Raw genomic sequence first — 17,782 nt, forward strand, 5'->3', positions numbered from 1 at the left:
TTAGCATAAACTAGATACAGCAGTCAACCAATAAGGAATCTCCACACTTAATGGCTCGCTGGCGGTACTTTACAAACCACTCCCTCTGGCATTTTGCCAGGCGCCATCCAGACTTGTTTACAGACTCTAACAGTGGTCAAGAAAGACAAGACCCAACTTTTCACTTTCACCCTGACTCACCTCACCTCATGGCCTGTCTGATGGTCAGTGTCCTAATGTCCACAGAAAAAAAGTCAGGCAGCTGCAGGATCCTGGATGGCCACGGATTAAAGTTAAATATAACCCCAATTCGCCTGATCCGTGGAGTCACTGTATCCCATCACACAGGAAAATGTGAGATGAAAATAACGATTCCACACACCTCTCCTCTCTTCTTATGGAATCTGCCTTCCTGGGTTTCACTTACAAAGTCTGAAAGAAATAAAGGAATTTTGCAGTTCATTAGAGGAGAAGAAAGGAACTGACTTCAGGTCCTTTCAAAACCATTCTGCTGCTAGGCTCAGTGCAGTGTGTAGAGATCCAGGCACCATCTGGCACAAGAGGCAGAGACCCACACATTGCTCTGATGAAAACTCTTTTCTTTGTGTGGCACTGTTTTTGAGCTCTCCGGAATGCAGCCATTCCCTAGCATATTTTGTGAGACCAAGTGTGACTTCTAAAATAGAAGAGAGTGACCCCACTCATTGCAAGAGATGCCTGCAGGAGTCAGGTGCAAAGCTAATGTGCTTTGTTCAGACACTTGTCATTCTTAAGAACTAATGTGCTCCAGGTTGTGTCACAGAGAAAAGCCAGAGAAACAAAAGGCCCACGAGGTCCCTTCTTTGCTAGAAATGTTCTGTTGACACTGAATTCATTTTCTAAATGTGTAGTAATACCTTCACTGTCTGCTGTCCCATTATTTTTATTTTGTTATATTGTATGTGTTTTTGTCAACTGCCTTTGGTCTGTCTTTGGTCAGCCTGAGACATCAGGTTCAGAAACAGAATTAACTTTGGATACCTCATTGGACCACCCAGCCTGCAAGTTCAGAGTCTACGTATTGATTTGCTGGGTATTACAAAGTTAGACCAATGGTGTAATTTTCACGGCTTTATTGAGGCATAATTTGCAGGCCTCAAAGTCTATGCATGACAAGCATACAATTCAATGATTTTTAGTAAATATGCTGTGTTGTTCAAGCATCATCTCAATCCAGTTCTGGAACATTTCCCTCATAGTATTTGCAGTAAATCTCTGCTCCCATCTCCATCCCTAGGCATCCACTGATCTGTTGGCTGTCTCTCTCTGTCTTTTGGGACATTTCATTTAAATGGAATAACAATATATAATTTTTTGTGTCTGGCTTTTCTTTCACTTAGCATAATCTGTTTTTGTACCATGGTCATCATCTCATTCCTTTATAATGCTGAAGAGTATTCTATTGCATGAATTTATTACGTTTTGTTTATCCATTCATTGTTGGCAGGCATTTGGCTTGTTTTTAGCTTTTTACTGTTAAAAATACTGCTGACATGAACAAGGTCAATAAACAAGCAAATTTATTTCTCTTGGAGGAATAAATAAATTCATAAGAGAAGAATTTCTGAATCACCTGCTAAGCTTTACTTTTTAAGAAACTTTTAATCTGTCTTTCAAAGCGACTATCCCATTTGACATTCCCACCAGCAATGTAGGAATTTTCCAGTTTTTCTGCATCCTCACCAATACTTATTATCATTGTCTTTTGGATTATAGCCATCTTAGGGCTATGTAATGATATCTCATGGGGGGTTTAATTGGCATTTCCCTAGTAACCAAGGATTATGACCATCTTTTCATGTGCTTATTGCCCAAAAGGCACATTTTGAAGTGAGACCAGGAGAGTAGACTCTGCATCCTTTTGTAAAGTGCCAGCAATAATCTTAAAATGGAGGTTTATTTTCTTGCCATTAGTAAAATAGTCCCAGGAAGATTAAGTAAATTAAATAATTGATGGATTCATTGATGGATTTATTCCCATTTAATAAATAGCTTCTGTGCACTTACATGTACCAGGAGCTATATGCTAGGCTCTGAGATGAAATAATAAATAAGATATAGCTCTGCTTTGTGTATCTCACAAAAGTACATTCAGAAGATGTATGAGTAGGAGCTCATCTGCTCACTCTCTCCAGTGTTGGGGATCACGCCTAGTGAAGCAATGCCAACTATGAGTCCCTAGGGGGTGCCAACCACTAGCCAGGTGACAAGTGAGAAGGAACATGATCCAAGATGAGGGGAGGAGAGAGGGTCAAGTTCAATCCTACCGTGTCTAGAAAGCCAATGTAGCTCCCTGTGGCTAGAGGCTTCTGTTCTGGGGGAAGGAGCAGAGCAGCAGAGAGCAGTGAACTTGGGGGAGTCGGCAGGGTCAAGATCAAGGTGGGTGTGGCAGAGATCTGCTGATGCCCTTTAGGGAGGGGTGCCAGGATCAGGTTGCCTTCTGGGGAGTCCTCAGAGCTCTGTGGGGAGCAGATGGAGTGGCTGGGCTTTGAGCATTCCTTTACAGAAGCTGTGTCCGATCTCGCCTGGCCTTGAACCTGGATTTCTCTGGGACTCTGCAGGGCCCACCTGTTTCACTGAGGATGACAATTGCCTTCCTGTGCTTGGCAGGTGCTACATCACCCTCACCCAGTCTCTGCACTTGACCATGAGTGGAGCTCCAGCAGGACCTGCAGGCACAGGCAAGACCGAAACTACCAAGGACCTGGGCCGAGCACTGGGCATCATGGTCTATGTGTTTAACTGCTCGGAGCAGATGGACTACAAGGTACAGGTCAACCCAGCTTTGGGAGAGATTAGGAGTTGGGCAGTAGCACAAACCAGGCACAAGGTTTATCCACACTCTGTTTGGCCATCTCCCCGAGGTCAAAGAGTTCAGAAAAAGGGGTTTCTGTTGGCTCCTTCACAGTGAATCTGAGAATCTTTGACCCTGAACCTGTGGGCCTCTCTGCAAACCTCTTATGTGACAAGGAGGCACAGCCTCACACATTCTGATCCTACTAATAAGCTCTGTGTCCACAGATGAGTGACTTCACCTTGTGGATTTTCCCTTCATCATCTGTAAAATGAAGAAACAACATGCATCTAAAGCCCTATATAAAGTTTACTATTTGATCTAGAAGCCCAGAAAGGCTCATAGTGGCCCTGTTGAAGACTCCTGTCTTTGTGTGGCACTGTTTTTGAGCTCTCTGGAATGCAGCCATTCCCTGTCATATTTTATGAGACCAAGTGTGACTTCTAAAATAGAATAGATTGACCCCACTCATTGCAAGAGATGCCTGCAGGAGTCAGGTGCAAAGCTAATGTGCTTTATTCAACAACTTGTCATTCTTAATAACTAATGTGCTCCAGGTTGTGTCACAGAGAAAATCTAGAGAAACAAAAGGCCCATGAGGTCCATTCTTTACTAGAAACGTTCTGTTCACACTGAATTCATTTTCTAAATCTGTAGTAATAGATTTCCTCACTGTCCACCATTCCATTATTTTTATTTTGGTATATTTTATGTGTTTTTGTCAACTGCCTTACCTCCCTCTTATAAATAAGATAACTACAGTAGAAAAATAGAAACTGCTGCATTAAATATATAAATCATGTGATACATCACCTATAAAATCAGTTTACTGTAGAAATTATTTTAGAGATTTCAACGTAACTCTTGCAGTTAAAGAGTTACGGGGCTTTTTAAATGAGACTCTTCTATAACTAATAATTTCTCTCGTGTGTGGCTTTTCTGTGCAAAGACTAGCAGAGTCCTGTAGCACTATGTGTTCTCACGGCAAGCAAACAAAACTGCCCTCCCCTAGGTCCATGTCCCCTGAATTTTAGCACAGCTGCTTTTCTTCGATGAGTGCAATCAGATAATGTTTCTTTTTAAATCAGGTTGGAAGAAAATATTGTTTCTCCCATAAAGAAATAAATTCAATCTTAAGGATGATTTTAAGTTTCTAGATTCTTCTATAATGGAGAACTGGCAATATGGCTGCAATGAGTAGTTTCCCCAGGGAAAAGTTCTAAAAGGCATACTTATTTTGATGTAGAAGATGCACTATATTGACTGAAGACAATCAGTGGACATCTTCAAAGCCACACCTAGCATAGCAGTCAGAAGAGATGAGTTGACTACATACCCAGGGATCACCAAGGCCATTTTACCCAATTCACTGAGCCCTAACCCCACTCAATCCTCTCAGAGTACAAGGTAGGAGGAAGAGTGGTTCCTTGGTTCATTTGAACTATGAGAGAAACTTCAGCCATCATATCTAGACCAGACACAGAGCAGAGCAATATCAAAAGGTACAGTCTTAATGCCACACACCAGAATAAAGGTGACCCATGCTGGGCACCAAATATCCCTGGTAGCCGGACAACCTCACTAAGCTGTTCTTAAGCCTCCTTGTCCCTTGGTCATTCAGGAGTTACTTTTGATTATGAAATCAAGCTAATTTGTTGGGTACTGTCACTGCTCAGCATGGGTTGGGCATTGTGGAAGGATACCAAAAATAGATGATGTTTCATCCTGACAAAATCTGCAGCTGGAGTCACCCCAGAAGCAGCTGTAGGGAACTTCCCACAAGGGAGTGCCCCAAACCATCCCCAAGATGGGGCTGGATGGGATTCCAAAGAAAGAAGGCACTGAAGGCTAGGGGTGCAGCTCAGTGGCAGAGCACTTGCTCACCAAGCACAAAGCCATGAGCCCATAGTAGTACCAATCCTCAGCACACAAGAAAGAGACAGAGGGAGAGAGAAAGGGAGGGAAAGAAGGATAGGGAAGAGGAGAGAACACTAAATGCCCTGGTGATCCATCCAAAATATTAATTAGAGGAAGATAGAGTGCCTTAGCTTCTCCTGACAGCAAGTGAAAGGGGGTGTTCTGCCTAAGAGTATCTTTGGCAAGGGGGGTCAGTACATGGAGTAATTTATATGAAGGTTTAAGGAATTTTTGATCAGAGCTGAAACCAGTTTCTTTCAGTGTTTTGAGCGATAATCTAAACACTATTATCAAACCCCTGCAATGGTTCAGGCCTGCTGGATATATCCTGCAGCTGGCTAGGTCATAGAATGGCCAAGGCAATTAACCACTATTTTTGGTTAGGACAAAGAAAGAAAGTGTGGGGGGGGGGGAACAGTGAACCCTACAAATGATACAGATAAGGAACTATATAGATAGATACATTCATACATGATTGATGGGTTATACATGGTGAATGGTTGATGGATAGGATAAATAGATGATAGACGGGTTACTAATAGATGATAGGTCAACCAGAAAGATGGATAGATAGGTCAGGCCATCAGGAGGGCCAAAACGCATGCTAAATAATCAGAGGAGCTGATTAGCACCCAGACAGCACAATCCTGGGTGCTAATGTGTACTTTACAAGCTCCAAGCCCTGGAACATTCCAGAACACAGGAAATCCACAGATGGTTCTGGTGACATTAAGGAGCACATGAGATCTGGGGTGTGGCATTTTAACACACCTAACCCATTACAGCGTCAACCTTGAAGCCAGGATTGAGTTCTACATGGAGACAATACCAGTCTCCACACCCTCAGTCTGCCTTGACCCCCTGAGCTCTTCTTACAGGAGCTGGCCATATAAATTCCAATCATGGCTCTCTAGAGTAAAAGCTAGAAGAAATAAGCATGCAACAATGGCCAATGTACCTTGGAGGGCATTGGGGGAGCGGAAGAAGGGTGATGAGTAAAGAAGGAAAGGACCAGAAGCCATTGGGAGAATTTAATTTTGAAGAGCTGGGCTGAGAAAGACCTTTCACTCCTACAGAATAGGAGTAAAAACAAATATATATATATGAATTAAGTTGGGGAGACTGGAAGGAGGAAAGGTCTTTAGTGAGAACATTGCAGAGGATAGCACAGCAAACAGAGCAGCTGAAGAGTTTAGTTTGGGCAGTAGTTGTAGACCCTCTCATGTCCCCCCGTGCCTCAGGAGTTCAATAAGGGGCATCTGCCCATTTAGCTCCATAAGGATTAGATGTGCCGGGGAACTGGTATGGCCACAGAACAGTATGAAGATGTAGGGAAAAGGGGAAGTCATTGCTTTCCTCTATAGAAACCCCATAAATCTAGCCACTGTCTCCAGAAACGGTTGCAGTTTTAGTGCTGAGATGCTCTGGATATTACAGTAGCAATACTTCCCCCCTGACCTCAATTTGAAGATGCTATTGGAGAAACATCAAATGGTGTTTGAACCTGAGAATGTCTGGAATTACTCTGAGCCTTTCTGAGCCTCAGACTCCCTTGAGACTCCCAACTCCCAAGGCTTCTAAAACATGACCCTGCCACAGCTCTCCACCTAACTCTCTGATCTCTTGGTCTTCCAATCATATTTACCAGTCATTTTTCATAATGTCCGTTTTTACATAATGCACACGTCTGTTCTCCAACTTCACCCAAGTTCTAGTTCAGCCTCTGACGAGGCAGCAAACATCTCCATTAGGATGTCTTTCTCTTGTATTCTGATTAACACTTCTGTTCCTCCCAGGTCAATCCCTCCCATCCCTTCAGTAAAAATGGTTTCATTTTCTCTGAAGTCCAGCTGAAAACCTGGGCCACCCTGGCCATTTGGTGTCCTTCTTCCCCCAGTGCTGTCCTGCAAGCAACACTGAAGCTCCCTACAGCATGCCCCTCACCTCCAGGCTTTTGAACACTGTCCTTCTGGCTGTATCTCTGTCCGGAAGCTCCCTATCTCATGGCCTGGTGAGGTCAATGCCTAGCTAATAACACCATGAGTATGTGGGGCAAACAAATGGGGTGATGTGGCATCTGGGGTTCTGCGACAGGTCCTCAGAGAGTAATGAGTGGGGTGACATGCATCTACCTATAGAAAGTCTACTTTTGAAAATTTTATATCTTAGGTTTCCATTTGATGAAAGGGATACACAACTTTAAAAAGCTTTTAAAAGCATGAATGTTGGTTCCTGAATTTCTACTTAGTTTTTGTACCACTTACCAGGTTGAGACATACAGATATACAGAGAGATGGACAGATGGATGGGTGGGTGAATGAGGATGGGTGGATGGACAGATGGATGGACAGACAGGTAGGTAGTAGTAGATAGATAGATAGAAAATCTTTACCTATAGGATTACCCCAAGAATAGAGTCTTTGTCTGTCTTCTTGATTGCTGATTCTTCATAACGTAGAATATTCTCTGGCAGATAGCACATGCTCAATAAATAGTTGTTGAATGAATAGATGAATCTATCAATTTCAGGAGCTTAGGAAGAGGTGGGAGTTGTTTTCCTTCTTTCTTTAAAGACTGCTCCACATCCAACCTGGTTTATGTGGATGTTTGATTCTGTCAAAATGATGCTTTAATCATGTTCTCTGCTCCAAACCTCCTCCAAAAATCCTTTATAATAATTCAAGGCTTTTTATAACCAGGACTCTCTTTAGTAATTCAATTTTCCATCCAAATTGGCACCTTTATTTTTCCCTGGACACATCATTTATTTAGTTCGTTTTCCTTCCATTATCTTTCCTCCTTCTGGAAACTCTTTCCTCTCTTATGCTGCCCACACAGATACAAGCCAGCATTTCCCATGTGTGTTCTGAGGCATAGAGTTCTGCAAATTCTGGTACTTGGGTCTTCTGACAATGTTCTTGTGATCTTCCCACTAAAATGATGCTTGCCAGAATAAAGCAATATTTTTGTTGCAGAACTTCAAAACCTTTAAAATTTTAGTGTGTGTGGTTGTTGTTGTTGTTGTTGTTGTTGTTTTGTACCAAAGATTGAACACAGAGGTGCTTAACCACTAAGTCACATCCCCAACCCATTGCTATTTTTTATTTCGAGACAAGGTCTCATTAAGTTGCTCAGAACCTCACTAAGTTGCCAAAGCTAGCTTTGAACTTGGCATCCTCCTGCCTCAGCCTCCCCAGCCACTGGGATCACAGGTGTGCACTACCGTGCCTGGTTCTCTCTCTCTCTCTCTCTCTCTCTCTCTCTCTCTCTCTCTGTGTGTGTGTGTGGGGGGGGGTGTGGGTGTTTCCTGTGCTGGGGATTGAACTGGGGCCTCACACATACTAGACAAGTGCTCTACCATGAAGCTATCCCCTCAGCCTACTAGTGTATAATTGTAATCTAGAAAAAGTGAGTTCCGGAACACAGGACCTGACTACAAAATCTTTCTTCAAGGAACATCTAGTGTTTCATGAAATAAATTTTTCAAAGTGCTTTGGTACTACCTCTTTGGCAAAACTGGAGCACTTGGATCCACTCCTCTCTGAACTCCGTAACATTAGTGCTCTGTAGTACCCATTGGAATTCAGAATTCATGTAGCATTTTTCCCCCTTTATTTATATGCATTACCTCTGCAAACTTACCTGAAAGTTCTCGAAGGGTCTGAGCTTGCCTGTATCTAGCACATGATCTATGCATAGAGCTGACAGTAAGAAAATCCCCACCGAATAAATGAATGGGACTTCCACTAAAATTGCGTTTTCCCAGCATTTTAAGGTTGTCATCTTGCCAGTGACCTTGAAAGCATCTTCAGTTTTACATGGGCATTGTGTATGGTATTGCTCTACAGTTGACTACTTCGCATTAAATGTTAGAACACTTCTTACTTTTAGGACAAAAATGCCTTCTTCCCTTTGAAATTCTTTTCTTGCTCACCTCCCATCTGAAAGATTATTTTCCTGGTTCTGCAGCCGTCCACACCTCCAGCTCTCCATCACTCTGGGAAACCTGGGTAGTCCAGCCTGAATTTAAAGATACAGACATAAACTTTTCCATCAGTGCATGCCAAAGACTTGAGTGGAAGGCTTTTTGTCTATATGGTGTAAGAAAAAAAAAATCATCTTTTATTCATTTCCTGGGAGTTTGAAAGCTGCAGAATCCACAGTAATGCAACCTTGATGACATTTGAAAGAGATTTTTCACTCAAGTATCTTGTAAAGGTTCTGTTTGATTCTGCGGTTTATGCTGACACACCATCGCCATCAAAAATTTAATTGTTCTTGAAAATTTAATACAAGCCTCTGACCAGGGGTTTTCAGGGCACTGGACATATCTATAATAAAGAGGATGGAAGAAGACTTTAGGTGGGCATTGATAAGCCTGGAGCTGCTGATAATTTAATCCTTGTCTATTTCCTTGCAGTCTTGCGGCAACATCTACAAAGGCCTCGCTCAGACTGGTGCCTGGGGCTGCTTTGATGAGTTTAATCGAATCTCCGTGGAGGTCCTCTCAGTAGTGGCAGTGCAGGTATGGGACTAGAAGTTGGGGGAGAAGTTGGGGCAGCCTTGTGGTCTTCATGTGGAGCACTGTGGCCTTTGTTTTCAGCCTTCCCTCAGTAACCACTTCCCTTCCTCCTTCCCATTGTATGCCCCTTCCTGAACCCTATAAAATCAGGTCTGAGGAAGGCTCTTCTCCAATATAAGTACCCTGCCCTTACCCTCCAAAGTGCATCCATTTTCCGGCCACCAGAGTGTTTCCTTCTCTGTAAAATGAGAGTAAGCAATGTCTATCTTAAGTGCTTCATAGAAATGCAGAAAAGATCGACCAAAATGGTGGAGCCTGATCCTTAGAAAGACTATATATTTTAGCTGTAGACCAGGATTTAGATTTCAGCTCTTTCACATCCTGTCAAAGTCTTGGGGTAAGTTACTCCACCTCTATTAGTACAGCCTAATTCACTCAATGACACATGAATGAGGAGTTTAGCCTCAATATTGTTCAATGAAGTCAATTTTTGGTCAAGTTTATGTCAGCATACCATTTGTCTTCCAAGTCATCCATGAAGTGTTCATTGAACACCTACAGCATAGTAATCACTGTGCTAGACAAGGGTGGAGCTGCCCAGCTGAATAGAACTTGACTCCTAACTTCAAAAAAAAATAATTAGTTCTTGAAACAGACATAAATACTTGCAATGTTCAAGAAGTAAATTGAATTCTGACTCATGTATGGGACAAGACGTCCAAATATGTTGTCTTCAAGTCAGTCAGAGGGATACTGAGATTTGGGTAGGGATTGTACAGACAATGGAAGCAACAGATGAGAGGAAAGCAGAAGGTAAACAACCCTTCATTAAAACTCTTTTCTGTACCACACACATTTCATGTATCATCTCTCATATCCCTACAATAGCTCTACTATTCTACCCATTCTATAATTAGACAAAGTCTAGAGAAGAAAAGCAACTTGCGCAACGTCCCACTATTAGAAAACAGCAAGGTTAAAGTTTGAACCTGGCACCCCCAACCATGTCATCCAGCTGTAAATCTGGACATGTCTGGTATCTAGGAATTAAAAATGCTAGAAACAATCAGACTAGAGAGACAGGTTCCAATCAGATAGGAGACAGACTTCAATGTCTTCTGTAGTAGGCAGCAGGGAACCTCTGAGGATTACTGGGAGGAACGTTATCCATTGTTGAGCAGAAATTTTAAGGAGGGGCTGGGTAGAAGGAGGATGGAACTCAAGTCATGGGTCTCTCACCAGTGTCTTTCTTGTAGCTGCAAAGGTTCCAATCTCCCTGGGCCTCCCCATCACTAAGATGAAGCATATCCTTTTCCAGGACCTTTTTTTTTTGCACCGCTCCCTGTAAGCCAAGTATTCTCATTTCCTGCTGGGGTTTCGGTACTGGGTTCCCTCGCTTACTTCCACAGGGCAAAGCCACAGAAGCTTCACTGAGGTGCTTGGAACAGTGATGTGCCCATTGGTCCTAGTTTGTTGAGGACACACCAAACAATCAAAAATGATTGCGCGTTCCTCTTTATTTGCTTTTATTTCCAAAGCATTATGTATATAGTACCGAAAGAGAAAACTAGCTCTGAGAGATTCTCTAGTCTCTATAAGTCTCTGGGTAGTTCTTTCAGGACCAGACAAAGGAATTAAAAAAAAAAATTATCTTGACGAACATGGCTTTTTAGGTAAGAGCACAGGATTGAGGAAAAGGTTTTCAAGAACAGGGGTGGGATGGAGTGTCACGCAGGTCATCCATGGTAGGGAAAACTGGCCAACTCAGGCCTGCCTGCCCTGGTAGGAACCAACCTCATTCCACATAACTAACCCGGGTTGTCACCCTCTCACTGTCCCTGACACTGGAAGGCTGGACTGGAAGCTGTGGACAGGGTACTGAATCTCGAGGCTGAACAGAGGTAGAATTCACACCATCAGCTATTTCCAGACCCACCCTCATCTCTAGCTGCCATTGGGAGCCATAGGCAACTGGGAGGCTCTGCAAGGTCCCTTCACTTCCTCCCTCCAAGGTGACCAGTCTTTCCATCTCTCACATTTGATAGTCAGTGGGCACTCACTCACTCACTGACCCTTATCCAGACTGTTCCTTGATAAACCTTCTGAAAGTTGCCCAAATGCAGGACTTGGTTCCAGTGGTGAGATAATGTTTTCCTTCTCCTTAGGTTTGCTCTATACAGTGGGTTCTCATAGGAGAAGGGAGACAAATGGGTCACCTCAATACTCCCGTGGACTGAAACCCTCATTTAGGTTGGCTTGGAAGAACTGATTGTGTGCATCTTAAGGATGTCACATTGGCATAGCTTGAAATGAGCCAAAGAGGAGTATTTCCATCGTGAAAACTGCCAAATTCTACAAATCAAGGCACTTTTGTTTTCCCACAGAGCCAGTAACATTTACCAGCACACCTCTGCCTTGCAAAGATGTGGGCTTGATGCTGCCAGATCTTTTCAATTTTGGAGAAACTAAACATTCAGATTTTTGTAAGAAACTTTATCAGTCTGTTTTCTATTGTTATAACAACACACCTGAGGATAGGTAGCTTTATAAAGAAAAGGTTTTTTAATTTGCTCACAATTCTGGAGGTTCTAGGACTTGCACCTGGTGATGTCCTTCTTACCGAGTCCCAAGGTAGCAGAGGACATCACATGGAGAGAGATGGAGAACACACATGCATGTCTCTTCTGATCTCTCTCCCCCTCTTATGAAAAGTTACTCATATTCAATCATAGGGCTTCACCCTGATGACTTTATCTGATCCTAATCACCTGCAAAGTTCCTACTTGTGAACACTAGAGTTGGACAAAGTTTTTACCCTCTCGATACCTCACAATGGGGATTGGATTTCAACACAGGAGCCCTTGGGGAACACACTCAATCTATACCTAGCCATAGCAGAAATCAAACATGTTTTCCAGTTGTTTCCACCTTTGGTGGCCACTTCACAACCTGAAACCCTGCAACATCTGTTTGAATTTTTGGTGGTAGTGGTGGAGGGGTTGCTAATTCACTCTGGGTTGTACGTGTGAAGGAAAATAACCCTTTCTTGGAGTATGAATTCCAGCCCTAGATTGGATTCTGAAGATCTGGAGGGAAGCCAGAGCTTTTCACCACTCTGGCCATTGGGAATGATCTTGTGTCCGTCCATTACATTGTGGCTCCTTCCACTGCATCCTTACATCTTCCACTGCAGATATTTAGTGCCTATCTTCTTTTATTTTTATACTCCCTTGCCTACTATCCTCTGTTATCTCTACTCTCCTTCAGGTCTACCTCTTTCATCTTTGCATTTATGATCTCCTACACCTTCCCCTCTGGCTGCTTGCCACAGATTTCAAAGGACATCTCTTGTTCTCACTAGCCAGGTTGCACTGCTGTGCCTGATGTCACTCAAGTCCAGGACCATTCATCATGCTTCATTGCACATATGGAGGGGGGCACTCCCAGCATGAGGCTCAGGGGTGGGTGCTGCCAAAGTCTGTATCAGTATGCCCCTCAAGAGGCCTCTTCTTAAGGTGTCCCTCAGGGACTCCAGAGGAAAATCAGAAAGAGAACAGGGAGAACCAGACCCGGGTTGGCATAGAGCCTGTCTTGATCTCCAGAGGTTGTATAAGCAAGCTCCTCGTGCAATTGGGATTTTCAAATACAGCTTTTTAGACAGCAAAATGAGCCAGGCAACGGAGTAGAAAGTGGCTCAATATGTGGACTTTGAGATCCATCTGCCAGTATTCAATTCTGACTCTGTCACTGATTAGCTGTGTGACCTTGGGCAAGACTGTGTCTTAAGTTTCACATCTGTAAAATAAGTGAATCATTAAATCTACTCAAGCAATTGTAAAAATTTTTAAATGCGTTAACGTCCAAAGCACCTAAATTATAGCCCTACATATAGTAGGTACTCAATAAATGTTACCATGATGATGGTAACATTTGGTTACCATCTGGTTAAGTTCGGTAAGATAGCTTTAAGATGGTGATGATGCTGTTAGCAATGATGATGGTGATGGTGATGGTGATGGCACCTGTGATAACAGTGACAGTGATGATGATAATGATGGTGATGATGGTGAAGATGGTGGTGATGACGGTGAAGATGGTGATGGTGATGGTGGTGATGATGATGAAGATGGTGGTGATGGTGGTGATGGTGGTGATGGTGGAGATGATGGTGGTGATGGTGAAGATGGTTGTGATGATGAGAAGATGGTGGTGATGATGGTGAAGATGGTGGTGATGATGATGAAGATGGTGGTGATGGTGGTGATGGTGGAGATGATGGTGGTGATGGTGAAGATGGTTGTGATGATGAGAAGATGGCAGTGATGGTGGCGATGACAGTGTTGACAATGATGATGGTAGTGATGATGATAGTGGTGGTGATGACTGAGGTAACAATGATGACAAATGATAATGATAGTCATGGTGGTGTTGATGATAATGATGATGTGATATGATGTGGAGGTGGTAATAATGGTAGTAGTAGTGGTAATGATGATGGGGAAGTAGTGATAAGAGTGATTACTGTCATTATAACCTGAACACTGCAAGAAATGGATTAAAGCGAAGTGTGACTGGGACATATGGGAAAAGGAAGGAAGACCCACATCCTGGTTCCACAGGTCTCCTTACCAGCCTCACCTTTTCTCAACTGGACCATCTTAAAGCTATCTTACCAAACTTAACCAAGCACTAACAGTAGAGACTGGGCTCAACAGTCATTGGCCCCACTACTTGGTAGACAATGAATTTTCCTGATTTTGAAACTGCTCCACACAAGGTCAGTCGTGGGTTTCCTGCAATCAGTTAATTCTCTCTTGTTTCTGAAATTAAGTGAAATAAGTTTAACCTGGAATTCCCTGACGTTGTCACTCACACTCTGGTCTAGGAACACACCCATAGAAGACATCCTCAAGAAAGTAGTCTGACAACAGCTCGGGTAAAGTCTGAGCTGGTAACATTTAAAAATCGTATACCCATCCAAGGAGAAAATTGCACTTAATTATTCACACAGTAATCCAGGCTGGCATATTGGTTCAGAAACTGCACCAGCTGCCGACAGTTCTTCTCCGCCACCCTCCCTCTCCCCTTCTCCTTTCCTCACCCGTCTGTGCTCTTCGTCCCAGTAGCTACTGCAAGAGTGATTGTACTTCAGTGTCTTTGTTGGTGGATATTTTCATGCCTCTGTCAAATTGGTCAAACAGAATTGCATAGCCATTTGGGGAAAAAAAACCTCAGTGTGGCAATTCCAAGAGAAATTACTCTGCTATTTTAAAAATGTATCAGATACTACTTAATTCTTTTCAGAGACTCTTTATTATTGTTGCAATCAGCTTTCTAGACCTTGGATCATCGGAGCCCTGAGACATCTGTCACCAGAACACACCCCATCATCTTGTACGTCCAACCCCCTGTCCAACCCCACCGCCATGTTCTTTAGTTAGGTATTCCTGCCACTTCCTTCTCTCCCCTACAAGTTCAGATTGTGGGCTAGGCTGAAGCAGGAAGCAGCTAGAAGCAGAAGATCCGCTAGCAAAGGAGCCCACCATAGCACAGTTGCAAATTCTCCAGGCACGGAACAAGTGCTCCAATCTCAGAACCAAAGGAATGTCCCAAGTAGCACACTTTATAAAGGAACTTAAGTTCTAATGTAAAACACATGAATACACATGTGCGCATGCACACACACACACACACACACACAGATATGAAAAAAATGTACAAAGGAGTGAGTGGGTTGTGCTGCCTGAAAGCAGCAGACTCCAGTCATTGCAATGGGAATCATGAAGTGAGCCAGGCAGGATTTTAATAAAACATGGCATCTGGGGTGAAGGCTTGAAAAAATAATGCCCACGGAAGGGCCACAGAATGGGCCACTTCCCTAGAATCAAAGGGTCAAAGTAGAAGGCATGGAGAAAAAAACTGAGAGCATTCACATAGTATAGGGCCAACCTGTGACCTCCTTAACTTATGTCACTTGCAAAGAGATAGGACAACCTAAATGCTTCACTGCATGAGTCAGAGGTAAGGCCCTAGCCTGTGGGGGAGGAGGCAGGAACAAGATCACCAGCTTCTGGTCTAAGAGGCAAGGCAGCCTTCTCAAGGAAGAAAGCAGGCCCTGGTGGTCAGAAGAGCACATGGGGCTTGTGTGGGTAACAGGTGTGATGTGAAACCAGGGCTGGCCTGCCACAAGATCGTCACATTAACAAGCCCCCTGTGATTCCTACGTATAATGAATTGGAGACTGGTGCCAGAGCCCAGTCATCTTAACCCAGGCTGCCCGTTAAAATTGCCTGGGTAGTTCTGGAACAGCCTCCACTCCCAAAAGATTGTGATTTAACTGGTGTGGGGTAGGACTTAGGCATTGGTATTTTAAAGACACGGTTTGCATGTTCAGCAAACTTTAGGACCCAGCTAAGGGGGGGGGGGCTATCAAATAAGAAAACCATCATTGAGAACTGTAGAGTGTGGGTTCACATCACAAACCCCAATACTGGGCCCAGTTGGTGCTGACTGGTCATCTGCAGAGACAAGACTTCAGGCTGGGTAAGGCAGAAGGAGGTGGAAGACTCAGCCTTATCTAGGGAAAAGCAGGTGTGTGTAGAAATCTAACAATTGACCAGACTTCAATAGTTCTCAAAGTTCAATACACATCTGGACCACCTGGAGGGCTTGTTAAAATGCACCTGTTTGAACTCACTCCTCCAGAATTTTTTATTTGTTCTATCTTGGATGGGGGTAGAAATTTGCATAAGAATTTGATTGGGTCCAGGCACGTGCTGTAGATGGTGGCAAGTCACTGATATCTTCTTGGCCTCTGTCTCCCAATCATGGAAATAACTGGTATGGATCAAGGTTTGGCAATCTCAGAACTATTAATGTTGTGGACTGAGAGTTCTCTGTTGCAAAATTCTGTCCTGTGTGCTGCAGGATGTAGAGGAGCATCCCTGGCCTCTATTGGATGGATGCTGGCAGCATCCTCAGTTCAGTTATGACAGCAAAAATGGCTCCAGACACTGTCATATGGGGGTGGCATATAAAATCTCCCTCCATTGAGATTGCTGATTTCTACAAAGATTTCCACATTGTTTGTTTTTTTAAAAATAAACTGGTTAATAAAATAATTTTTGTTATTTTGTAGAAATCATAATAACCAGTATTATTTTCAGAATAAATCACATTACTCTGAAAATGTATGACAGTCATGCTCCACATAGCAACGTATCAGCCTATGACAGACAGTATATATGACAAGAGTCCGGTAAGATATCACCTTACGGCATTGCATCCATCTTAGTTTGTATAAGTACATTCTGTGATGTTCATGCAAACATGAAATCATCTAATGGCATAGTTCTCAAGTTATCCCCCTGTCATTAAGTGACCCGTGACTATATCTGATGAGGTCCTAGTGTATGACTGGCATGGTGCTTTTTTTGGTAGAAGGGGACTTGGTGAAAAGCAAGTGCTTTGGCACCAGACTGCATGATTTTCGATAAGGGTTTCCCACTTACCAACTGTTGGATAGCAGCCAGACTTCCTGTTTTTCTCAGTTAACCTCTTATTTTGAATTTTAGATTTATAGAATTTTAAATTTATAGAAAAGTTGCAAAAATGTTACAGATAAAGTCCCTGTATATCCCTCCCCCAGCCTCCCGTACAGCTAACATCTTACATAAGCAACGTAAGCAACGGATGGTTTCTTAACTGCTTTCTGCCTCAGTTTCCACATCTATAAAATGAGGATCTAAGACCAACCCATCTCATACAGCTGTTGAAAGTTTTGAATGGAATAATTTAGGTAAAATATTCAGAAGCACCTGGTACTCATCAAGTGCTCAAACTATTTTCAGTTATTATTTTTTATCATTCCCTGTGGCTTTAAAATCTGCAAAAATGGATGAGTCTGTATGGAGAAACAGACCCCCGTGAGTGCAGAGAATATCTAGCAGCTTTAGCTGTCAGTCTGTGTCTACATGTGTGTGCACTTCCTCCTGGCTGAGATTGCATTGAATCTAGTTTTCCAGCCCACCTGCTTCTCCCCACTGACATCCTGAAGCTTCTGGACTTTGTTTCAAAGTTTGGACTTTATCCATGACTTCTGGACCCTGATCACCATCACATTGCAATGGTTTATCCTGAAGAAAGTCCTGGCAAACGGTCTCCACCCTACGTGAGCCAAGCTAAAGGAAATGTCTGTGAGCACCAATGCTTCAACATTAACCACATCCTCCAGTCTGTTCAGCATTCTCCCTCCAGGGGCCCCCTACAGAATTTTACACAAAAGCACAGATGCCTCCAATTCAAAAGCGCATGGTAAAATTCTTGCTGCGTGTGAGGTTTCTGGGCTTTGGTGTTTGCAGAGAGAATGCTGAGTCAGAACCAACAGCAGAAAGGGTCCTGGGCTCTGGCCTTTAGTCTACACCCAGAGGTAGCAGAGCAATTTGTAAATGCTAATCAAACTCACTTCCCTGCTCCCTAGCCACGATAGTGTTCTGTATATTTTATAGATGGGAGGACTGGCCACAAAGGAG

At 43.2% G+C, this 17,782-nt stretch overlaps 1 protein-coding gene across 4 annotated transcripts in view; it reads left to right on the forward strand.

Annotated features, from left to right (window-relative positions):
- Dnah9 (dynein axonemal heavy chain 9) overlaps positions 1-17,782 on the forward strand; it is a 334,407-nt gene that overhangs the window by 108,811 nt on the left and 207,814 nt on the right. For all 4 annotated transcript variants that reach the window (XR_007345608.1, XM_048798092.1, XM_015504497.2 and 1 more), the window contains exons 27-28: positions 2,629-2,785; positions 9,150-9,254. Coding sequence is in view for 3 of the 4 variants with exons in the window: in XM_048798092.1 (XP_048654049.1) it covers positions 2,629-2,785; positions 9,150-9,254 (262 nt within the window). In the remaining variant the exon portion in view is untranslated. The remainder of the gene's footprint in view (positions 1-2,628; positions 2,786-9,149; positions 9,255-17,782) is intronic.

Source organism: Marmota marmota, unplaced genomic scaffold, assembly GCF_001458135.2.
Source record: "Marmota marmota marmota unplaced genomic scaffold, marMar, whole genome shotgun sequence".
In the NCBI taxonomy this organism is placed as follows: Eukaryota; Metazoa; Chordata; class Mammalia; order Rodentia; family Sciuridae; genus Marmota; species Marmota marmota.